The sequence below is a fragment of the Octopus sinensis genome, linkage group LG17 (assembly GCF_006345805.1).
Source record: "Octopus sinensis linkage group LG17, ASM634580v1, whole genome shotgun sequence".
Taxonomy (NCBI): domain Eukaryota; kingdom Metazoa; phylum Mollusca; class Cephalopoda; order Octopoda; family Octopodidae; genus Octopus; species Octopus sinensis.
Window position 1 is genome coordinate 441,083 of NC_043013.1, and position 18,316 is coordinate 459,398.

Consider the following 18,316-nt stretch of genomic DNA (forward strand, 5'->3'; position numbering starts at 1 on the left):
GCTGTATTTAGTTACGTCTCTTTACATTCTGAGTTCAAATCTCGCTGAGATTGATAAAATAAGTACAAGTTAAGCTCTGGGATCGATTAGCATTCTATAATGCATCTTCAATGTGAGCAGAATTATTAAATAACTCATCTAATTCCACATAACACTTTCAGGATCATTGTTGATTTACTCTTTTACTTGTTTCAGTCATGTGACTGTGGCCCTGCTAGAGTACCGCCTTTAGTCGAACCTAGTACCTATTCTATCAATCTCTTTTGTCAAACTGCTACGTTACGGGTACGTAAACACACCAGCATCAGTTGTCAGGCGATGTTGGGGAGACAAACACACATATATATATACGACGGGCTTCTTTCAGTTTCACTCACAAGGCTTTGGTTGGCCCGAGGCTATAATAGAAGACACTTGCCCAAGGTGCCATGCAGTGGAACTGAACCCGGAACCATGTGTTTGGTAAGCAAGCTACTTACCACACAGCCACTCCTGTGCCTATGATTTGTTGATGAAGCTGAAGCAAGTTGTTAAAAAAACCTGTTACTTAATGCCGAAATAGGGGGGGGGGCAATGTTTCGTTTTAGGATTCAGCAAGTGAAACTACTGAAGTCGCAAGAAACTCGTCGGTGAAATGCAAGTGACGTAGCAAAATGAAAGTAAAACAAGAGCACTCAGAGAGCATAAACCTCTGTCATGGGAACACCAACGTCCTCCCAATGTTTAGTCAGAGATGATTTTTAAAATGAGAATATCTGAAATAAACTCGACTGCTCCCACAAACGAGAATACTAAAAATTAACCCGATCGCTCTCAAGAATTAAGTAAAAAAAAACAGGGAAAATAACCCAGAATTCTTGTCCGGCACCGAGTCGATTCCAAAATCTAATCAGTTCGTGCTAGTCACGAGGCCAAACATCCCTGAAAGTTTCATTCCAATCCATCCAGCAGTTCTTGAGATATCTTGTCCACGGACAAACACGACAGAAAACAAAACCTCCAACGCGCCTTCGCTAAGGTAGAGGTAATAATGCTTGGTGATATTCGACAGAACTCGGCAATGATTTGAAACTGGGTTTAAACTGAAGATATATTCCAAAGATGTTTTATATATTGAAGAAATAGCTTGCAATTTTCCACATCAAGCGGCCATAAAAATTGGGCATGACAACACCGAATAAAGCAGCGAGCTGGCAAAACCGTTAACACGCCGGACAAAGTTCTGAGTTCAATTTTCGCCCAGATCGACCTTGCCTTTAATCCTTTCGGGGTCAATGAAATAAGTACTAGTTGCGCACTGGGGTCGATCTAATCGACTGGACTCCATCTCGAACAAGCTGGCCTAGCGTCAAATTAGGTAGCGATATGATGTAATGCATTTGGACGTGTTACGTATGCAGGCATTATCAAAGTGCTTAGATAAGATTCAGTGATGTTTCATTTTATGACCATAAAACGAAATATTAACCAAAATTGAAACTGTACAAACGGTACACAAGCTAAAACCCTTCGGCCATCTAAACGAGGCTTGCACCAAGTTTGTAATAGGCATAAGTTGTGAAATGTCTGTCCCGTTTCAACTGGTTATAAACCCAGCCAGCCATGCAACTGCACATAATATATATTTTAATAATCAGTGCTACAAACAATTTATGAATGGGTTATGGGTATATATATATATATGGCAATCTTTCGTCTCTAGTAGACCTTTCCCTCGCTTTCCGTAAAAAATTTTTTTTTTACATATGGGCTTGCGGGAACTTTTGAAGTAATGAGAGCGAAAGAGACTAAGAGAAAGCGATTGTATGACGAGGGAAGTTCTTTTGAAGTTACCGTGCATGGGAAGCATTGATGTACATGTGTGTGTGTGTGTTTGATGGGGTATGGGAGACAGACAGTATGTTGTGTAAGTGAAGTGCTTCTGTTAGTGTGTGTGAAGAGACAGAGAGAGTAATGTGTCTCTTTCGCTCTCATTACTTCAAAAGTTTCCGCAAGCCCATATGTAAAATAAAAATTTTTTTTTACGGAAATCGACGGAAAGGTCTACTAGAGACGAAAGATCGCCATATATATATATCGTGTACTTCTTACAAGTAACTGAACAGTGTAATAAAACTAGAATGATTTATAAAACAAGGTATTGTTCATCAAAAGTTCCATTATTTTACCTCTAACACAATCTCCAAGCCCTTGTCACCTTCTTGCAGAGAATATGTTATCGAAACAGGGAAGATGGTCATTTATGCGGATTTGCAATTTCACATTTGCGCACTCCTTCCTTAGCCATATGTTGTGCAAAAATACACACACACATGGAGAGGGGCTTCTTGCATTTAACATTCAGTAACAGGATCTTTTGGTAACCTGAATTTGAATCACTTCTGATGCAAGAATACAAACATTCAAAAGTTGAGTTTCCACCCCTTTCACTTGACCTTCCCCACCCCTTAAAAATGCTGAGGCTAGATTTTTCATATTAAAAAATAAAGGATCACTAATATTCTAGAAAAGAAGAGGAATGCCACAAGTTTTCCTTTCCTTTCGTTTAAAAATCGTAATTTCAATTCCCGTGAAATAATTATCACAAGTTCATGAATACAGCCACCTTAAAATACCAAATAAAAATGTTTTAGTTTAAATAAATGTGACTTTTTTTGATAAAATAAATATAAAAAAGTTTGATGTGAGGCTTGTCAAAAACAATTTTTTTTGTCATAATCAGATTTTCATTTACTGTTTTAACTTTAATTCTATCGCAATTAAAGACGAGAGGCTTAACCGAAACTTGTTAATACCCTTAATGTTTTCAATTGTTGTAAGGCGGCGAGCTGGCCGAAACGTCAGCACGCCGGGTGAAGTGCTTTGCGCTATTTCGTCTGTCATTTCTTTCTGAGGTCGACTTTGCCTTTCAGGGTCGATAAATTAAGTACAAGTTGCGTATTGAGGTCGATGTAATTGACTGCCTCCCTCCCCGCAAATTTCGGGCCTTAAGCCTAATCCGTTTATATTTTCTACGTTTCTTCTTTCTGCTGAAGTCTAGGTTGAAATTAGAATCCGGCTTATAGATTCGAGGCTGGTGTAACACTAAAAAAGTTAAGTTTAGAATAAATTAGTTGAGAGAGAGAGAGAGAATAATGATTAACAAAAAGTGAAAGAAAAATAATTGGAGTCGAATTTGAACGATGTCAAAAATTGTTTCCTCCTCAAAATATACATCGAAAAAGATGTAAAGTAAAAACAAGTAGGCCTGAACAAGCTCCAATTCTATTACATAATCAGAAGCAAATTTGATTTCATACTAACAGAGAATTTAATAAATGGTGTCTTTTTTCTTTCTTTCTACATATATGATCTGTAGTTGAATACACAGACTTACTGTGACCAAAGATATGAGAAACGAACTGCGTCACTATATGCGTATGAATGTAAATAGTATTGGATTTCGTTTTCCGGAAAACTAATTCCATTCGTTATTTTAGCGATTTGAATAGAATTGAATTGTCTTTCGTTCACGTTTTCTCGCGATAAATAAAACGAGTGACAACGATTTAAAAAAAACAAAAACCCTACAGAAGTTCCAGCTTTCTGAGATAACACCGACGACACTTCAATAATGAACCAAGCAAACATGACAAATTAATGGTTAATTTTCGATGATTGCATATTTTGAAAAGAGAAATTATGGTACAGGTGCACAATGAACGATACAAATTTTTTTTTTAATGTGGTTAGTATAAGCGAAATTAAATACGCGACAAAAGAAAACTTGTCGAAATTCTTATGAAGCTCAAGACAGCCAATAATGCTTAGTCTCACTTAAAAGATGAGATTGCTTCTTGGTTTAGATATCCAAGAAGTCCATGGCAATCACAAATATACAGTTCAGGGTTAAATTTACTTGCCAAACTTTAGTGACAAATATTGCACCATTTCGAGTTGGCGAATATGTGGTTTCGTTTTCCGCTACGGTTGCAAAGTATAGTTTTTTATAAATCCGTTTGAGACTCATAAAAATGTCGGCGCCAATCCAACCTGTAACCATAGATTTGTGTCAGACGGAATTACCAGCCAAGCAAACTAAAAGGGAAGGTTTTGGCGAAGGATCGATAGTCCGAATTAAGCTAGAAAATATCTTGTAAGTTTTCATCCATACATCCGAATATTTATGGTGTTTAGTTTGATAAGAAACGCTCGAGAGTGGTGGTCGTAGTCGGAAGGTTTCGAGCAAAACCGCTTCAGACTTGTAATTTAGTTCCTCTTCAGTGACACCACACTTAAGGTTTTAAACTTTATATCTGTTATTCGGCTGTTATTTATACTAAAGTCCATTCCGCTCGTCTCTCCACGCTTATCAGTCTTTGAATCGTCCGCTTTCCACATTTCCCTGAAACTGTTTCCCTTTTGGCGGTCAAGAAAGAGTTCGGAAGGCAACACTTTGTTTTGGTGGCCGAGGGTTCAACTGGACATTTACCCACTTTAGCCTTTTTCTTCTTCTTTTTATAAACATGGACCCGTCTCTTGTGGCACAAACTGCCTGCCTCAGTTGTTGACTTGAAGGCCCTCATGCTTTCCCAAACTACACCTCGTTGTACAAACACTTCAGATGAGTTGTGCTGCACCTGGGCACTGGACACAATCTGTTTATTATTATTAATAAAGAATCAAGACAGGACAATATAAATTTCCGAAAGTAAATATTGCGTTGTAATACTGAAACTTTTCTTTTATAAATTGGTAACGCATAAAATTAGGTCTTGTTAATTTTACGATTTTGCCTTGAAGTTCATCTGAAATTTCAACCAAAGATCTTGTCTTGAATGTTGATGTTAATATGGGGCCAGGCTTCAAAAAAACTTTTTTGTTCCCCAGTCAAGCGGCATTGTCTCATCAGCTTGCAATTAATTCATTTAGCAGGTGCAAACATGTAAAAGAATGGTAAATACGGTGACATTAAACCGTTTAAGTAGCCAACTTAGCAATAGTCAAAGAATTTGAGAGAATATAATGAATGATAGAAGCCGAAACACCTGATGAATCCAATTATTTCCCCCCTTTTTTTAACCCATCAACTTCCAATTTCTGCGAGATGAAAGCATTAAGAACATAATATAATAAATCGTTCGACTGTAACTGCTTTAGGATTTGAAAAATATTAGAGTCTCAAAAATGAATTTAGTCTTTAATAACTCTGTATTTTTGATAAATATGAATGAATTTATTCTAGTTTATTACCCGATTCTTCATTTCCAGATTGCTAAATGTTACATATTTGGGCCCATGGAAACGATCTTTTCTTTTGTAGGTGAAAAGTAAAAAAAAAACAAAAAGCCCCCCAAACCCTGTTTTATTCTTTTCACTTACATTTTTTATGGTGGGACCAGAGTTTCGGTGTCGGAACGAAAAAAAAAAGTTAATCCGCCTGGCGGGGGGAGGGGGGGGGTTAATAAACGGGTGGAAAACTAATATGAAAAAAATGCGCGCTGACGATCCTGGTGGGAGGAGGGAGTTGACTTTTGGAAAATTCACAAGATCCAATTTCTCCGACATAACTTCTATATATATGCGATTTTGAAAAATTTTTTTTTCAGAATCGGTTCCTCCATAACCAAAAACGTGGGATTCCGTAAAAAAGAAAAAAATATCCATTTTACCCGTATTTATGACGGAAAACTGGATCTTATGAATTTTCTGAAAGTTCCCTTCCCACCCCAGGGTCGTCAGCGCGCATTAGCTTTTTCATATTCGTTTTTCACACACTTATTACCCCCCCCCCCAGGCTGGTTCATTTTTTTTGTCCCCGAGTGAGGATCTTTATATTGACCGAAAATAGACACCAAAAGAAACTAAGGAAAGATCCTCTTCGATCTGCTTGAATAAGCAGCGAGATTACAGCCTGCAGTGTTATAGAGAGGATTTGCTGAATAATACGAAGGCGGGATGTTACAATTTGAATAATTTCGATTCCATGTCTCCTCGCTCAGGATTTAAACATTTTAGTCAGCGTTTGCTTACCCTCCCCCTAACCACTTCGGAGTCGTTCTATCCGAATCTAAGGATCTAAACCAGGGGTTCTCAACCATGTTTTTATCTGTGGACCCCTTTCATTACTGTTTTATTCTGGTGGACCCCCATAGCCATTCAATGTTTTAAAAACTAGTTTTATAGAAACTTCTTTCTGAATTCCTACTTTGTTTTTCACACATTAACCTGTGTAGGTTGAACCATGTAAAATGTTAGAACTGTTTCTTGAAATACATACCAATACATACATCTAAAGCAAAATTTTTTCAGGGGTCCTTCTATTGTGGATCTCTAATTTACTATTTTATTAGGTGGAAACCCCCCCCCCCACACCAAAATCTTATATGGACCCTAGTTGAGAACCACTGATCTAGACAATTGAGACCGGAGTGTGGCATTAGTGTTTGGTTATAATAAATGTCAAGTTACATATTTATTTATTGTCATTATTTGAATAACATAGAACTGTATTTAGTGATGTAAGTTTAGCTTCATTTAATGTTTTCTTTGTAATTACTGTATTTTCCTGCATATAAGTCAACTTAGTATATAATATAAACATATAGTTAAACATTCAAACATTGTCTCTATCTTTCCAAATCCTGCTGCCTTTCACATGGAATTTTTGGTCTACCAAAGTCATCTTGGTGTATTATTCCATCTGCTTTTTTCTTTGCTCTACATTTTGGTCTGAAAACTTCGACTTGTATGTGGGAAAATGCGACATGCTCTTGTCACATTTTCAAGAAGAATTTACCTTTTCTGTTATTTATAAAGTTAAAGATATAACTCCCTTTTTTTTCTCTTTCTTTTAGGACCTATGAATCTGTTGAGTTCTATACTTCTCCTTATCTAAATGTGATCATTGGCCCAAATGGTACCGGAAAATCAACTATCATATGTGCTATTTGCCTTGGCCTTGGTGGCAAAACTAGTTTGTTGGGCCGAGCTTCTCAACTTTCAGAATATATACGCTATGGAAAATCAAAGGGGTCTATTGAACTTGAGCTGTAAGTATAGTCCTGTGACCTTACACCAAATTAGGCCTGAAGAAAAATATGTCCAATCACTCATTACATACAGTTAACAAAGATAATCTTCACAGCAAGACTTAAGTTCATTTACATTGGCATAATTGAGTATGTTGTGTTCCTTCTGTTTCAGAATAGGTACACCATAATATCCTTGTATGTTGTAAGAGGGGACTAAATGGGTTGATGTTAGGAATAGTGTCCAGCCCCTCTCAAAAAACACTGCCTCAAACAGTTATGTCCAACTCATACCAGTTTGGAAAAATAGAAGTAAAATCAATAATGATAATGAATATAAATATATATATTTATATCATCATCATCATCATCATCATTTAACATCCATTGTCATGCTGGCATGGGTTGGACGGTTCGACCAAAGTTGGCAAGTTGGAGAGCTGCACCAGGCTACAGTCTGTAAGGGTTATTGTTAAGGTGGAATCAGTGGTCACCAGTGTAACCATATTTGTAATGATATATGTTGGAGTTGGCAGTTAGCGATTTTAACTGGTGTTGCTGTTGCAGATGTGCAAGATGAAAGAACAGGGATCAAAATTGTAAAGAAATATTTATTTGCTGTTAGTTTGTATATATCCAAAACCACAACGGGTTGGTATGTATAATTAGTAAATGGAAAAGCATGCAAGGTAAAAAGGTAAAAAGGTAAAAAGAGTTCATTTTGGCCAGTATATGTTCACATGTTCTTATTGTAGTAGTAAACCACAGATAGTGATAGAAAAGAAATTGAGCCAGTGATAGAAAAGAAATTGAGCCAGTGATAGAAAAGAAATTGAGCCAGTGAAAGAGTCGAGGGAAGTTGTGTCTCATAGTTGGCTGGTTGTAACCTTCTTTCTCCCTCTGGCCGTTTGTCTTTAGTGGCTCTCTGCTTGTGGCCGTGACTCTAGTAGGTCTCTGTTTACTAACTAACTTTTGCCTTATCAAATTCTAATGTTTATCATCATCATCATTTAACGTCCGTTTTCCATGCTGGCATGGATTGGACAGTTCAACTAGGGTCTGGAACGCCAGGAGGCTGCACCAGTCTCCAGTCTGATCTTGCAATGTTTCTACAGCTGGATGCCCTTCCTAATTAATGCCAACCACTCCGAGAGTGTAGTGGGTGCTTTTTATGTTCCACTGGCACAGGGGCCAGAGGGGGCTGGCATCGACCATGTTCAGATGATGCTTTTTACATACCACCAGCACAGAAGCCAGTCAGGGCAAGGGAGCTGGCATCAACCACATTCGGATGGTGCTTTTTACATGCCTCCAGCATGGGGACCACAACTACGATTTCCATTTGATGTTGATGTTGACTCAAGAGGCCTCCTCAAGCACAGCATGTTGCCCTACAGTCCAAGGGTACTTTTGAGTTGGCTGGTTATGCAACACTGGTGTAGGTTACAGCTGTGATCTCACTTTATTTGCAGGATCTTCTCAGTCACAGTATATCTCCAGAGGTCTCTTTCTTTCGTCATTTCCTTTTTGAGGCCCAATGTTCAAAGGTCATGCTTCACCACCTCATCCCTTGTCTTCCTGGGTCTCCCTCTACCCTGGATTCCTTCCACCAGCTAGAAGGGTAGACATATTGTTGAGAACAATAGATTTTGTTGGTGGTATCTGTTATCTCAGTCCTAACTTTTGGTGGCCTAGAAGAGGTTAGAAGGGTCAAGTGGCAAAGACATTATTCTGCTTAGCGAAGGCATCTGGCAAATGTAACTGCTGTCACTCACAGAAAAACTATTGTTTTACCATGAGAAAAGTGTTGTTGAACTGTTAAGTGAAATTTGGCAATCAAGGATCGAATCCACGCTATGCCTACATGAAGCCACTACAAATCTCATTTGGTATGGTTTCTACAGCTGGATGCTTCTCCTAACACCAACTACTCTGAGAGTGTTATGGGTGGCATTAGCATCTGCCACGACTGCAATTTTACTTGGTTTGATGGGTCTGTTCCCCAGCGGCATGGTTTGGGATTCAGTACTATATTTTTGGCATCTTGGGCAAATGTCTTCTGCTATAGCCCTGGGTTCACCAAAGCCTTTTGAGTACAAATTGAAGGAAGCTTATCATATATAAGTGTATATGTGTGAGTTGGTGTTGCCTTGTCCTAATATCCTGTGATTGTCACCCTACATATTATTCACACATCTGTACCAGTGCAATTTCTTCTTGAACCCTATGGTTAGTTCCTATAACATCCAGTTTTTCTCTCGGCACATTTATGTTCCATCACAATCAGATTAATCTATCAAATGTAATCCTTATTTATCCATATTGTTTGGAATTAATCAGGCATTATCTTGTAGCTTCAAGATTCTGATGACGTGGTAGTTTATTTTTAGAATGACATTGTAGGGAAAGTGTGAAGGGCCGGATTTGGCCAGTTTAAACATAGAGCAGGCTGAATATTCCTGCCAGACATGGCCAGTTTAAATGTTAAAAGCTTAAAATACCATCATTTTTTAATGGCATCGTTCTGTTGGTTTATAAATATTTTCTTGTGTGTTAAAAAAATCACAAATGTTATTTGTTTGCATTTGTATAATTTACTTCTGTACATTTGTTTTTTTTTAAATTTTTATTTTCTCTTTTAAGATATAATCGTGATGGGGACAACTATATAATTCAACGTGAGATCAGCAAAAACAACGTATCATCTTGGTTTGTAAATGGCCGATCAGCCAACCATAAAGCAGTAAGTCTTTAGTTCAGATTCAATCATGAAAGTTTATAGTTTTTTTTTTTGTTTTCAACTTTAGGTGTAGGCTTGGCTGCGTGGTAAGAAGTTCACTTCCTAACCACATGGTTCTGGGTTCAGTCCCACCATGTAGCATCTTGGGCAAGGGCCTTCTACTTTAGCTTCAGACCAACCAAAGCCTTGCAAATGGATTTAGTACATGGAAACTGAAAGAAGCCCATCACACACACACAGACACGCTTGTGAGTGTGTGCGTTTTTGTGTTTGTCCCCCTCCCCCACTTTGATAGCTGGTGTTGGTTTGCTTACATCCCCATAACTTAGCAGGTCAGCCTAAGAGGCTGATATAATAAGTGCCAGGCTGAAAAGCAATGAATATTGGGGGTCGACTCCTTCAACTAAAATTGTTCAAGGCGGTGCCCCTGCATAGCCACAGTCTAATGACTGGAACAGGTAAAAGGTAGAAAAAAACAGTTTATTTCTTTTGTTAGCATGACTTGTGTGATTCTTCCCAATCATCATCATCGTTTAGCGTCCGCTTTCCATGCTAGCATGGGTTGGATGGTACAACTGGGGTCGGGGAAGCCAGAAGGCTGCACCAGGACCAGTCTGATCTGGCAATGTTTCTACGGCTGGATGCCCTTCCTAACGCCAACCACTCCGTGATTGTTGTGGGTGCCTTTTACGTGCCACCGGCACAGGTGCCAGACGAGGCTGGCAAACGGCCACGATCGGATGGTGCTTTTTACGTGCCACCAGCACGGGGGCCAGGCGAGGCTGGCAATGGCCACGAACGGATGGTGCTTTTTACGTGCCACCGGCATGAGGCCAGTCGGGACGGCGCTGGCAACGGCCACGTTTGGATGGTTCTCTTACGTGCCACCGGCACTGGTATCTCAGCTGCAATTTCCATTGATCGATTTCGATTCTCACTTGCCTCAACAGGTCTTCACAAGTAGAGTTTTGTGTCCCAAGAAGGAAAGGTATGCATAAGTGGACTGGCTACATCCCGGCGTGTAGAGGCCATAGGTTTTGGTCTCACTTGTCCTGCCGGGTCTTCTCACGCACAGCATACTTCCAGAAGTCTTGGTCTCTAGTCATTTCCTCAGTGAGACCTAAAGTTTGAAGGTTGTGCTTCACCACCTTGTCCCAGGTTTTCCTGGGTCTGGCTCTTCCACAGGTTCCCTCAACCGCTAGGGTGTGGCACTTTTTCACACAACTATCTTCATCCATTCTCGCCACATGACCAATGACTAATAATTTTGGAATGTTGTAGAATAATCCTTTCGTAAGCCTTCGATACAATACTTGCTATTTTTTTATAGCTTTGGGTGCAACGCAAAACTTTATTTTTTCTCACCTATGAACTTTGCATTGCACTTCTATGTAATTTCTGACTTCATATAATTAGTAAAAAATTTCTTTAAATTAAATTTAACTTATATTTGGGTCAATATTTAATGAGTTACTTATAAACCCTGGCAATTTTCAAAAAGCTTCTGAACCATTAGTTATGTTATACGTTAGTTCCTTCCCTCATTTTCTTGACTAGCTAATGCTAAGCTTTAGAAATAATTATATTTCTAAGAGAATAAAAAAAATATTTTTCTTTTTTCGTGAGATCCCAAATCTTTATTTTTTTCTTAAACACATACAGGAGCCTGACTATTTGTGCTGGTCCCTGTTGAGACTTCAGAGATTCCTGGAGCCCCATGCTGCTGATTTCCTTCACAAAATCAGGATAACAATGGCCTGTCTTAGAAAGAAGCCCAGCGAGGTGGGGTTAGCTGTTGCAACGTGTGTCACTGGTCATTCTCCATGGCAACACCTTTGCAATAATGTCTATGAGGCACAGCTGGTCTGGGGTGTACAACCTATTTCTTTACTACCCACAAGGGGCTACACAGAGAGGGGACAAACAAGGACAGACAAATGGATTAAGTCGATTACATCGACCCCAGTGTGTAACTGGTACTTAATTTATCGACCCCGAAAGGATGAAAGGCAAAGTTGACCTCGGCAGAATTTTGAACCCAGAACGTAACGGCAGAAGAAATACGGCTGCGCATTTCGCCCGGCGTGCTAACGTTTCTGCCGGCTCGCCTGGTGGGGGTGGCTGTTGCAGCGTGTCACTGGTCATTCTCCATGGCAACACCTTTGCAGTAATGTCTACGAGGCACAGCTGGTCTGGGGTGTACAACCTGTCACTCCCTCCCCCCCCTTTTCTTTTTCTTTGTTTCTTTGGTGAGGTAGTTCTGGGTTTTTTTCCTCAGTAATTTGATTCTTTTTTACTTTTAATGTTTTTTTTCCTTTTCTTCTTGTAAAAAAAGTTAATTACTGGCAAATGATTATGTACTTTAGGGTTTTTAATTGCTTTTGTAAGTAGTTTTCTATTATTATTTCTAGGTTGAAGAAATGACACTTCGTCTTAGAATCCAGGTGGGAAATCTCTGCCAATTTTTACCACAAGAAAAAGTTGCTGATTTTTCACGAATGTCTCAACAAGAACTTCTCGAAAACACAGAAAAAGCTGTAAATATCTTGTTTTGTAATATAATCATATTTATATTTATTTTTGAATTGTGTTACTTCTAATTTAAGCTGTTTAACATCCGTTGACCGTACCTACAAGGTGTAATTGTTTTTTTTTTGTTAGTAATTTTTTTTTTCATACTTGGTTCAGTGGTTAGAGTGTCAGGCTGCCAATCATGAGGTAGTGGGTTCGATTCCCAGGCAGGGCTGTGTCTTGTGTTCTTGAGCCAGATACTTTATTTCACATTGCTCCAGTAAGCTGCAGAAATGAGTTGTGACGTTACTGGTGCCAAGCTGTATCAACCATTGCTTTTCCCTTGGATAACATCAGTGGCATGGAAAGGAGAAGTTTGTACACATGGGCGACTGCTGGTTTTTTCTTAAACAATCTTGCCCAGACTTGTGCCTTGGAGGGGAACTTTCTAGGTGTAATCCCATGGTCATTCATGACCAAAGGGGTTCTTCACCTTTTGTATCTATATCTATCTAGCTGGTCGACAGGGCGCAAACATGTGCCGTGCCGGGCAGAACCATACATGACAACCTCCTTCTGATGCGCTACATTGTGGACAGGGTAGTTAAGGATCCTGGCATGGGTGGGGCACTGATCAGTTTGGATCAGTCTAAAGCCTTTGATAGGGTCGACCATCGGTACTTGGCAGCCGTCCTCAGGGCGGCTGGCTTCGGTCCTGTCTTCTGCGGTTGGATCGCTGCCTTGTATAGCAGCTTTTGATCGGTGATTCGGGTGAACGGCCACCTGTCGAAAACGTTTGACATCACGCGTTCGGTCCGTCAGGGGTGTCCCCTGTCGGTGCTTCTGTATGTATTGACACTCGAGCCGCTACTGCGGAAGCTGGCGACACCGAGGGGCATCCCACGGGAACTGGGTTGCGGGACGAGCGTGTCGGCATATGCGGACGATGTCACCGTCATAGTGTCTAGCGAAAAACACATCCAGATGACAGGTGAGACACTAAGAAAATACGAAACGGTGACGGGAGCGAAGATTAACTCGGAAAAGTCAGTAGGTTTGCTACTCGGCACATGGAGAAGCAAGCCCATGCCGTCCGACTGCGGCTCAGTAGTGGGACGCTGGACGGACGGACCGGTTAAATTGCTCGGGGTCTGGTTCAGTCCGGACCTCCAAATGGATAAGAACTCAGATGAGATCATGAGTAGAGTGGTCGCTCTCAGCCAAACATGGACCGAGAGAAAGCTGTCTCTAAAAGGTCGGGCAGAGGTGGTGAACGCGTACATCGCATCCGTCATCAATTACCGCCTAACCGTCGTGCCTTGTCCCGACGCCACCATCCCCAAACAGGAACGCATACTCTTCCGCTTCCTGTGGAAGGGTGGCATTCCAATGGTGAGGAGGTCCATTTGCTGTCAATATCCGTTAAATGGAGGACTAGGCATGCCGTGGTTGATGATGCGCTGAGACTGTGACATGTCCGGAACTTCATCGATGACGGTGAACAGGTGTGGGCGCCGTTTGTGAGGCGTGCCTTCCCGCAGCTCGTCTCACTGACCGAACTGCAAACGTGGATCAGGAAGAGACCGAAACTGGGCGATTGGCACCAAGAGTGTCGCCAAGCTCTACAGCAGCTCTGCCGACCGGGGTCAAACTTGTGCAACTTACAACGACTAAAGCGTTCTATAGAGGACTAGTGGAGGGGAGGTCTGACGACACACTCGGGGCAAACCTGGGCGTCGACAAGAAATTCCTAACCCGCCTGTTCAGGACGACGTTCGGGCCGGGGCCTATGGATAACTTCCAGAAATCCCTGGCTTGGCAATGCTATCGAGACGCACTACCTGTTCGAGAGAAGAGCTACAGACACAGTTCGAAAACCATCACCGGACCGACCTGCCCAAGATGCGGTCAGAGCGATAAAACCATTCTGCACGCACTCGTGCAGTGTCCAGATATTTCAGAGCTGTGGACCTTCGTCGAACAGCTGTTGTCGCGTGTAGGACGGGCCCGCTTATCGGCCGAGTCTATCGTGAATATTGTTCCACCACCTTCCTTTAAACGGGAAGGGAAAACAGTTTTCGTTACGCTGATGGCTATGGCAAAAGAATGTGTATGGTGGACGCGTTTGAAAGGACTGCAAACAAGCACCTTCCTCTCTGGTCAGACTCTCGTCAACTTTTTCAAGTACCACTTGAAAAGGAGGATGAGAATAGAGAGGAAGGCTTTGTCGAACGAATGTTTTAATAAAAAGTGGGTAAAAGTGGCAAAAATGGTCAGTATTAAAGACGACACTATTTTAAGCGTAAATCTGTGACCAAAAGAGACAACAAGAAGTAAGGCGACTTACTCATGTGTTCATTTTCGAACTGTCTGAGGTGACCTTGGTCTTTTTTGTAGGTTTTTCTTTCCAGGGCTACACCTAAACTGTGAACTTTACTTATATATATATATATATACTTAATTTTATATATATATATACTTATATATATATATATATATTATATTTTTATACTCCACACAACCCACAGATCCCTATTGATCGAACCTTTTTTTTCTTTGTATGTCCCACCCATCCTACCTCGAAAAGTAAAAACTCTACATTGTATTTCGTCCATTTTTATTCTGTGTTTAGCCCTGTGTGGCCACAATAAAAAGTTATCTACTTATCTATCTATCTATCTATCCATCCATCCATCCATCCATATATACATACACACACACACACACACACACACACACACACATATATATATATCATCATCATCATCATCATCGTTTAGCGTCCGCTTTCCATGCTGGCATGGGTTGGATGGAGCAACTGGGGTCTGGGAAGCCAGAAGGCTGCACCAGGCCCAGTCTGATCTGGCAATGTTTCTACGGCTGGATGCCCTTCCTAATGCCAACCACTCCATGAGTGTAGTGGGTGCTTTTTACGTGCCAGACAAGTCTGGCAAACGGCCACGATCGGATGGTGCTTTTCACGTGCCACCAGCACGGAAGCCAGTATATATATATATATATATATATATATATATATATGTGTGTGTGTGTGTGTATGTATTTATATATATATATTTAGAAATGAGTAGTATAAGATGTGGGTTCAGAGGATCATATGGCTATCACATAAAGCTCCTCTTATGGACCACGGCTATCAGTCCACATAGCAATCAATTACAAAAAAGTGTGATGTAGAGTTTCCATGGAACTGAATATCCAGAAGATCTGATCAATGAAGTTATTTCATGAGAGTTATAGAAAACTATGAAGTCAAGAGCTGCCTTTATGGCTTTATATATTATTACTTTTAAGGCAGCAAGCTGGTGGAATTGTTACCAAGCTGGGGCAGAATGTTACATTTTGAGTTCAAATTCTACTGAGGTCAACTATCTTTCTTCCTTTCTGCATTAATGAAAAGAGTACCAGTCATGCACTGGGGTCATTGTAATTGACTATCCCCAAGGATTATTATTATTATTGTTATTAAGGTGATAAACTGGTAGAATTGTTAGTTTGCTGGAGAAAATGCTTAGCAGCATTTCTCCTAGCTTCATATTCTGAGTTCAAATTCCACTGCAGTCAACTTTGCCTTTCATTCTTTCAGGGTCTATAAAATAACTACCACTTAAGCATTGGGATTGATGTAATCAGCTGGCTCCCTTGTCTAAAATTTCAGACCTTGTGTCCAGAGCAGAAACCATTATTGCCTCCACCTTAGTGAAGGCGGCGGTATTGTGTTTGTTTGTTTGTCCATGGACAAGATATCTCAAGAACCGCTGGATGGATTCGGATGTACCTTTCAGAGATGTTTAGCCTTGTGACTGGCACAAACTGATTAGATGTTGGGATCGATCTGGTACTGGACAAGGATTTTGGGTTATTTTCCCTGTTTTTTTTCACTTAATTTTTGAGAGCAGTCGGGTTAATTTTTAGTATTCTCATTTGTGAGAGCAGTCGAGGTTATTTCAGATATTCTCATTTTAAAAATCATCTCTGACTAAACATTGGGAGGACGTTGGTGTTGCCTTAGCAGAGATTTGTGCTCTCTGAGTGCTCTTCTTCTTATTATTATTAAGGTGGTGAGCTGGCACAGTCATTAGCACACACAAAGAAAATGCTTAGTGGCATTTTGTCTGTTTAGATCAACTTTGCCTTTCATCCTTTCAGATTCAATGAAATAAGTACCAGTTATGCACTGAGGTTGATGTAATTTCAGGCTTTGTACCTTTAGTAGAAAGGATTATTATTATTATTGTTATGCTGGTGCCATGTAAAAAAAGCTCTGTAAAGTGGCATTAGGAAGGGCGTCTGGCCTTAGAAACCCTGCTAGAATAGATAATTGGAACCTGGTGTTGCTCTCCAGCTTGTCAACTCCTGTCAAACTGTCCAACCCATGCCAGCATGGAAAATGAAGATGAGAAGGATGGATTCTTCTTACTGAGTCGCTCAAATATACAAAGTGTTATTGTTTTAACACCTGTGTTCTTTGTTGTCATTGGCTGAATTAGTTTCCTGTATTACTCGTTTCCATGCATCTGAGCTTAGTCTTCTCACCTGAACTCTAGCACCTTTGTTTGGATTACCTTGTCTGCGGACACCTTCAACCCCAATTCCAGTGTAACCATGTTCACTGTATACATTTCAATTCTTTTAATGTCTGTATTTGATTCTAGGATAAATTATGCTTCTGTATTAAACATTTAGATTCTAAGAACTATTTACAAAAACTTCATTATATTTTAATTGCTGTAATGAGATTTGTTATGATTCTTTTAAAATTTTCAATGCAAATTTTGTTTTGAATGAATAGTTTGAAACTTAGATGTGTGCATTAATTACGTTTTTGGCAATGCTTTAGGTTGGTAGTGAAGATATGTATGAAACACATATGTTACTAAAGCAGGCTCGGACAAAGGCACGGCTTCTGAACCAAGGCTATGACAGCCTTGTGGAGCATATGAACCAAGAAAAACAAAAGAACAATCATTTGGAACAAGATGTTAGGAATTTTGAAGAAGGACAGAAATACTTGGAACAAATTAAAATGTTGCGAATGAAGAGACCCTGGCTGGTAAATCTTTCAGTTTCAAATTTTTTCTACATTTATTTTATAACATCCATTAACCTCTATTTTAGAATACAGGATTTGTTAACAAGTTGTAGTTACAGAGTATAATTCTTTATTATTAGACTGCACTACCCATATCCAGCTGAAATATTCTCCCTGTTTTATGTTCAAACCTGTCAGATCTGGCCTCTCACACCTACCCTACCATGTCATTCTAGAAATATACATTTGCATCATCAAAATCTCAACGCCACAGATAATGCCTGATTAATTCAAAACATTGTGAATAAATAAGCATTACATCTGACAAAGTAATGTATATTTCTAGAATGACATTCCATAGAAAAATAAAACATAAAAGCAATGATGTTGATGATTAAATACCTATTTCAGTTACCAACCTGGCTGAAACCATCTCTGGCTCTGTAGTACAAATGTCTTGTTTTTAAAAATTCTGAATTAAAATCTTCCACCAAACCTTAGTCACAATTTATGTTTCTAACACTAGCTTAATGATAACTAAGTTATTTGACTAAATTCTTTGTTATATTTAAAATTAATTGAAAGAAACACAGAACATCTCAACAGAAATATGGTAAGAAAAGAGTTACAATATATAATAGAGAAACAACTCTTAACTCTTTTGATACCAACCTGGCTGAAACCAGCTCTGGCTCTAAGTACAAATGTCTTGTTTTCATAAGGTTTGAATTAAAATCTTCCACCAAACCTTAGTCACAATTTATGTACCTAACACAGAGCTAAATGGTAACTAATTTATTTTACTAAACTCTATGTTATATTTAAAGTAATTAAAAGAAACACAAAGCATCCCAACAGAAATCTGGTAACGAAAGGGTTAATGACTACCTCTTCTGGTATCAAGTTGGTTCATTTTTAGCTTTTATGGTTTTTTCCTCTTATATTTATCATAAAAACCAAGACAGCTAAAACTTAAAGAATTCAAGAACTCTTAAGTAATGCCAA

General features: G+C 39.6%; 1 protein-coding gene across 1 annotated transcript in view; it reads left to right on the forward strand.

Annotated features, from left to right (window-relative positions):
* Positions 1-3,983: 3,983 nt before the first annotated feature.
* LOC115220996 (structural maintenance of chromosomes protein 5) overlaps positions 3,984-18,316 on the forward strand; it is a 60,898-nt gene continuing 46,565 nt past the window's right edge. Inside the window, exons 1-5 of the mRNA XM_029791215.2 lie at positions 3,984-4,135; positions 6,837-7,031; positions 9,654-9,753; positions 12,162-12,287; positions 17,120-17,332. Coding sequence (XP_029647075.1) covers positions 4,014-4,135; positions 6,837-7,031; positions 9,654-9,753; positions 12,162-12,287; positions 17,120-17,332 — 756 coding nt within the window. The 5' untranslated portion in view covers positions 3,984-4,013. The remainder of the gene's footprint in view (positions 4,136-6,836; positions 7,032-9,653; positions 9,754-12,161; positions 12,288-17,119; positions 17,333-18,316) is intronic.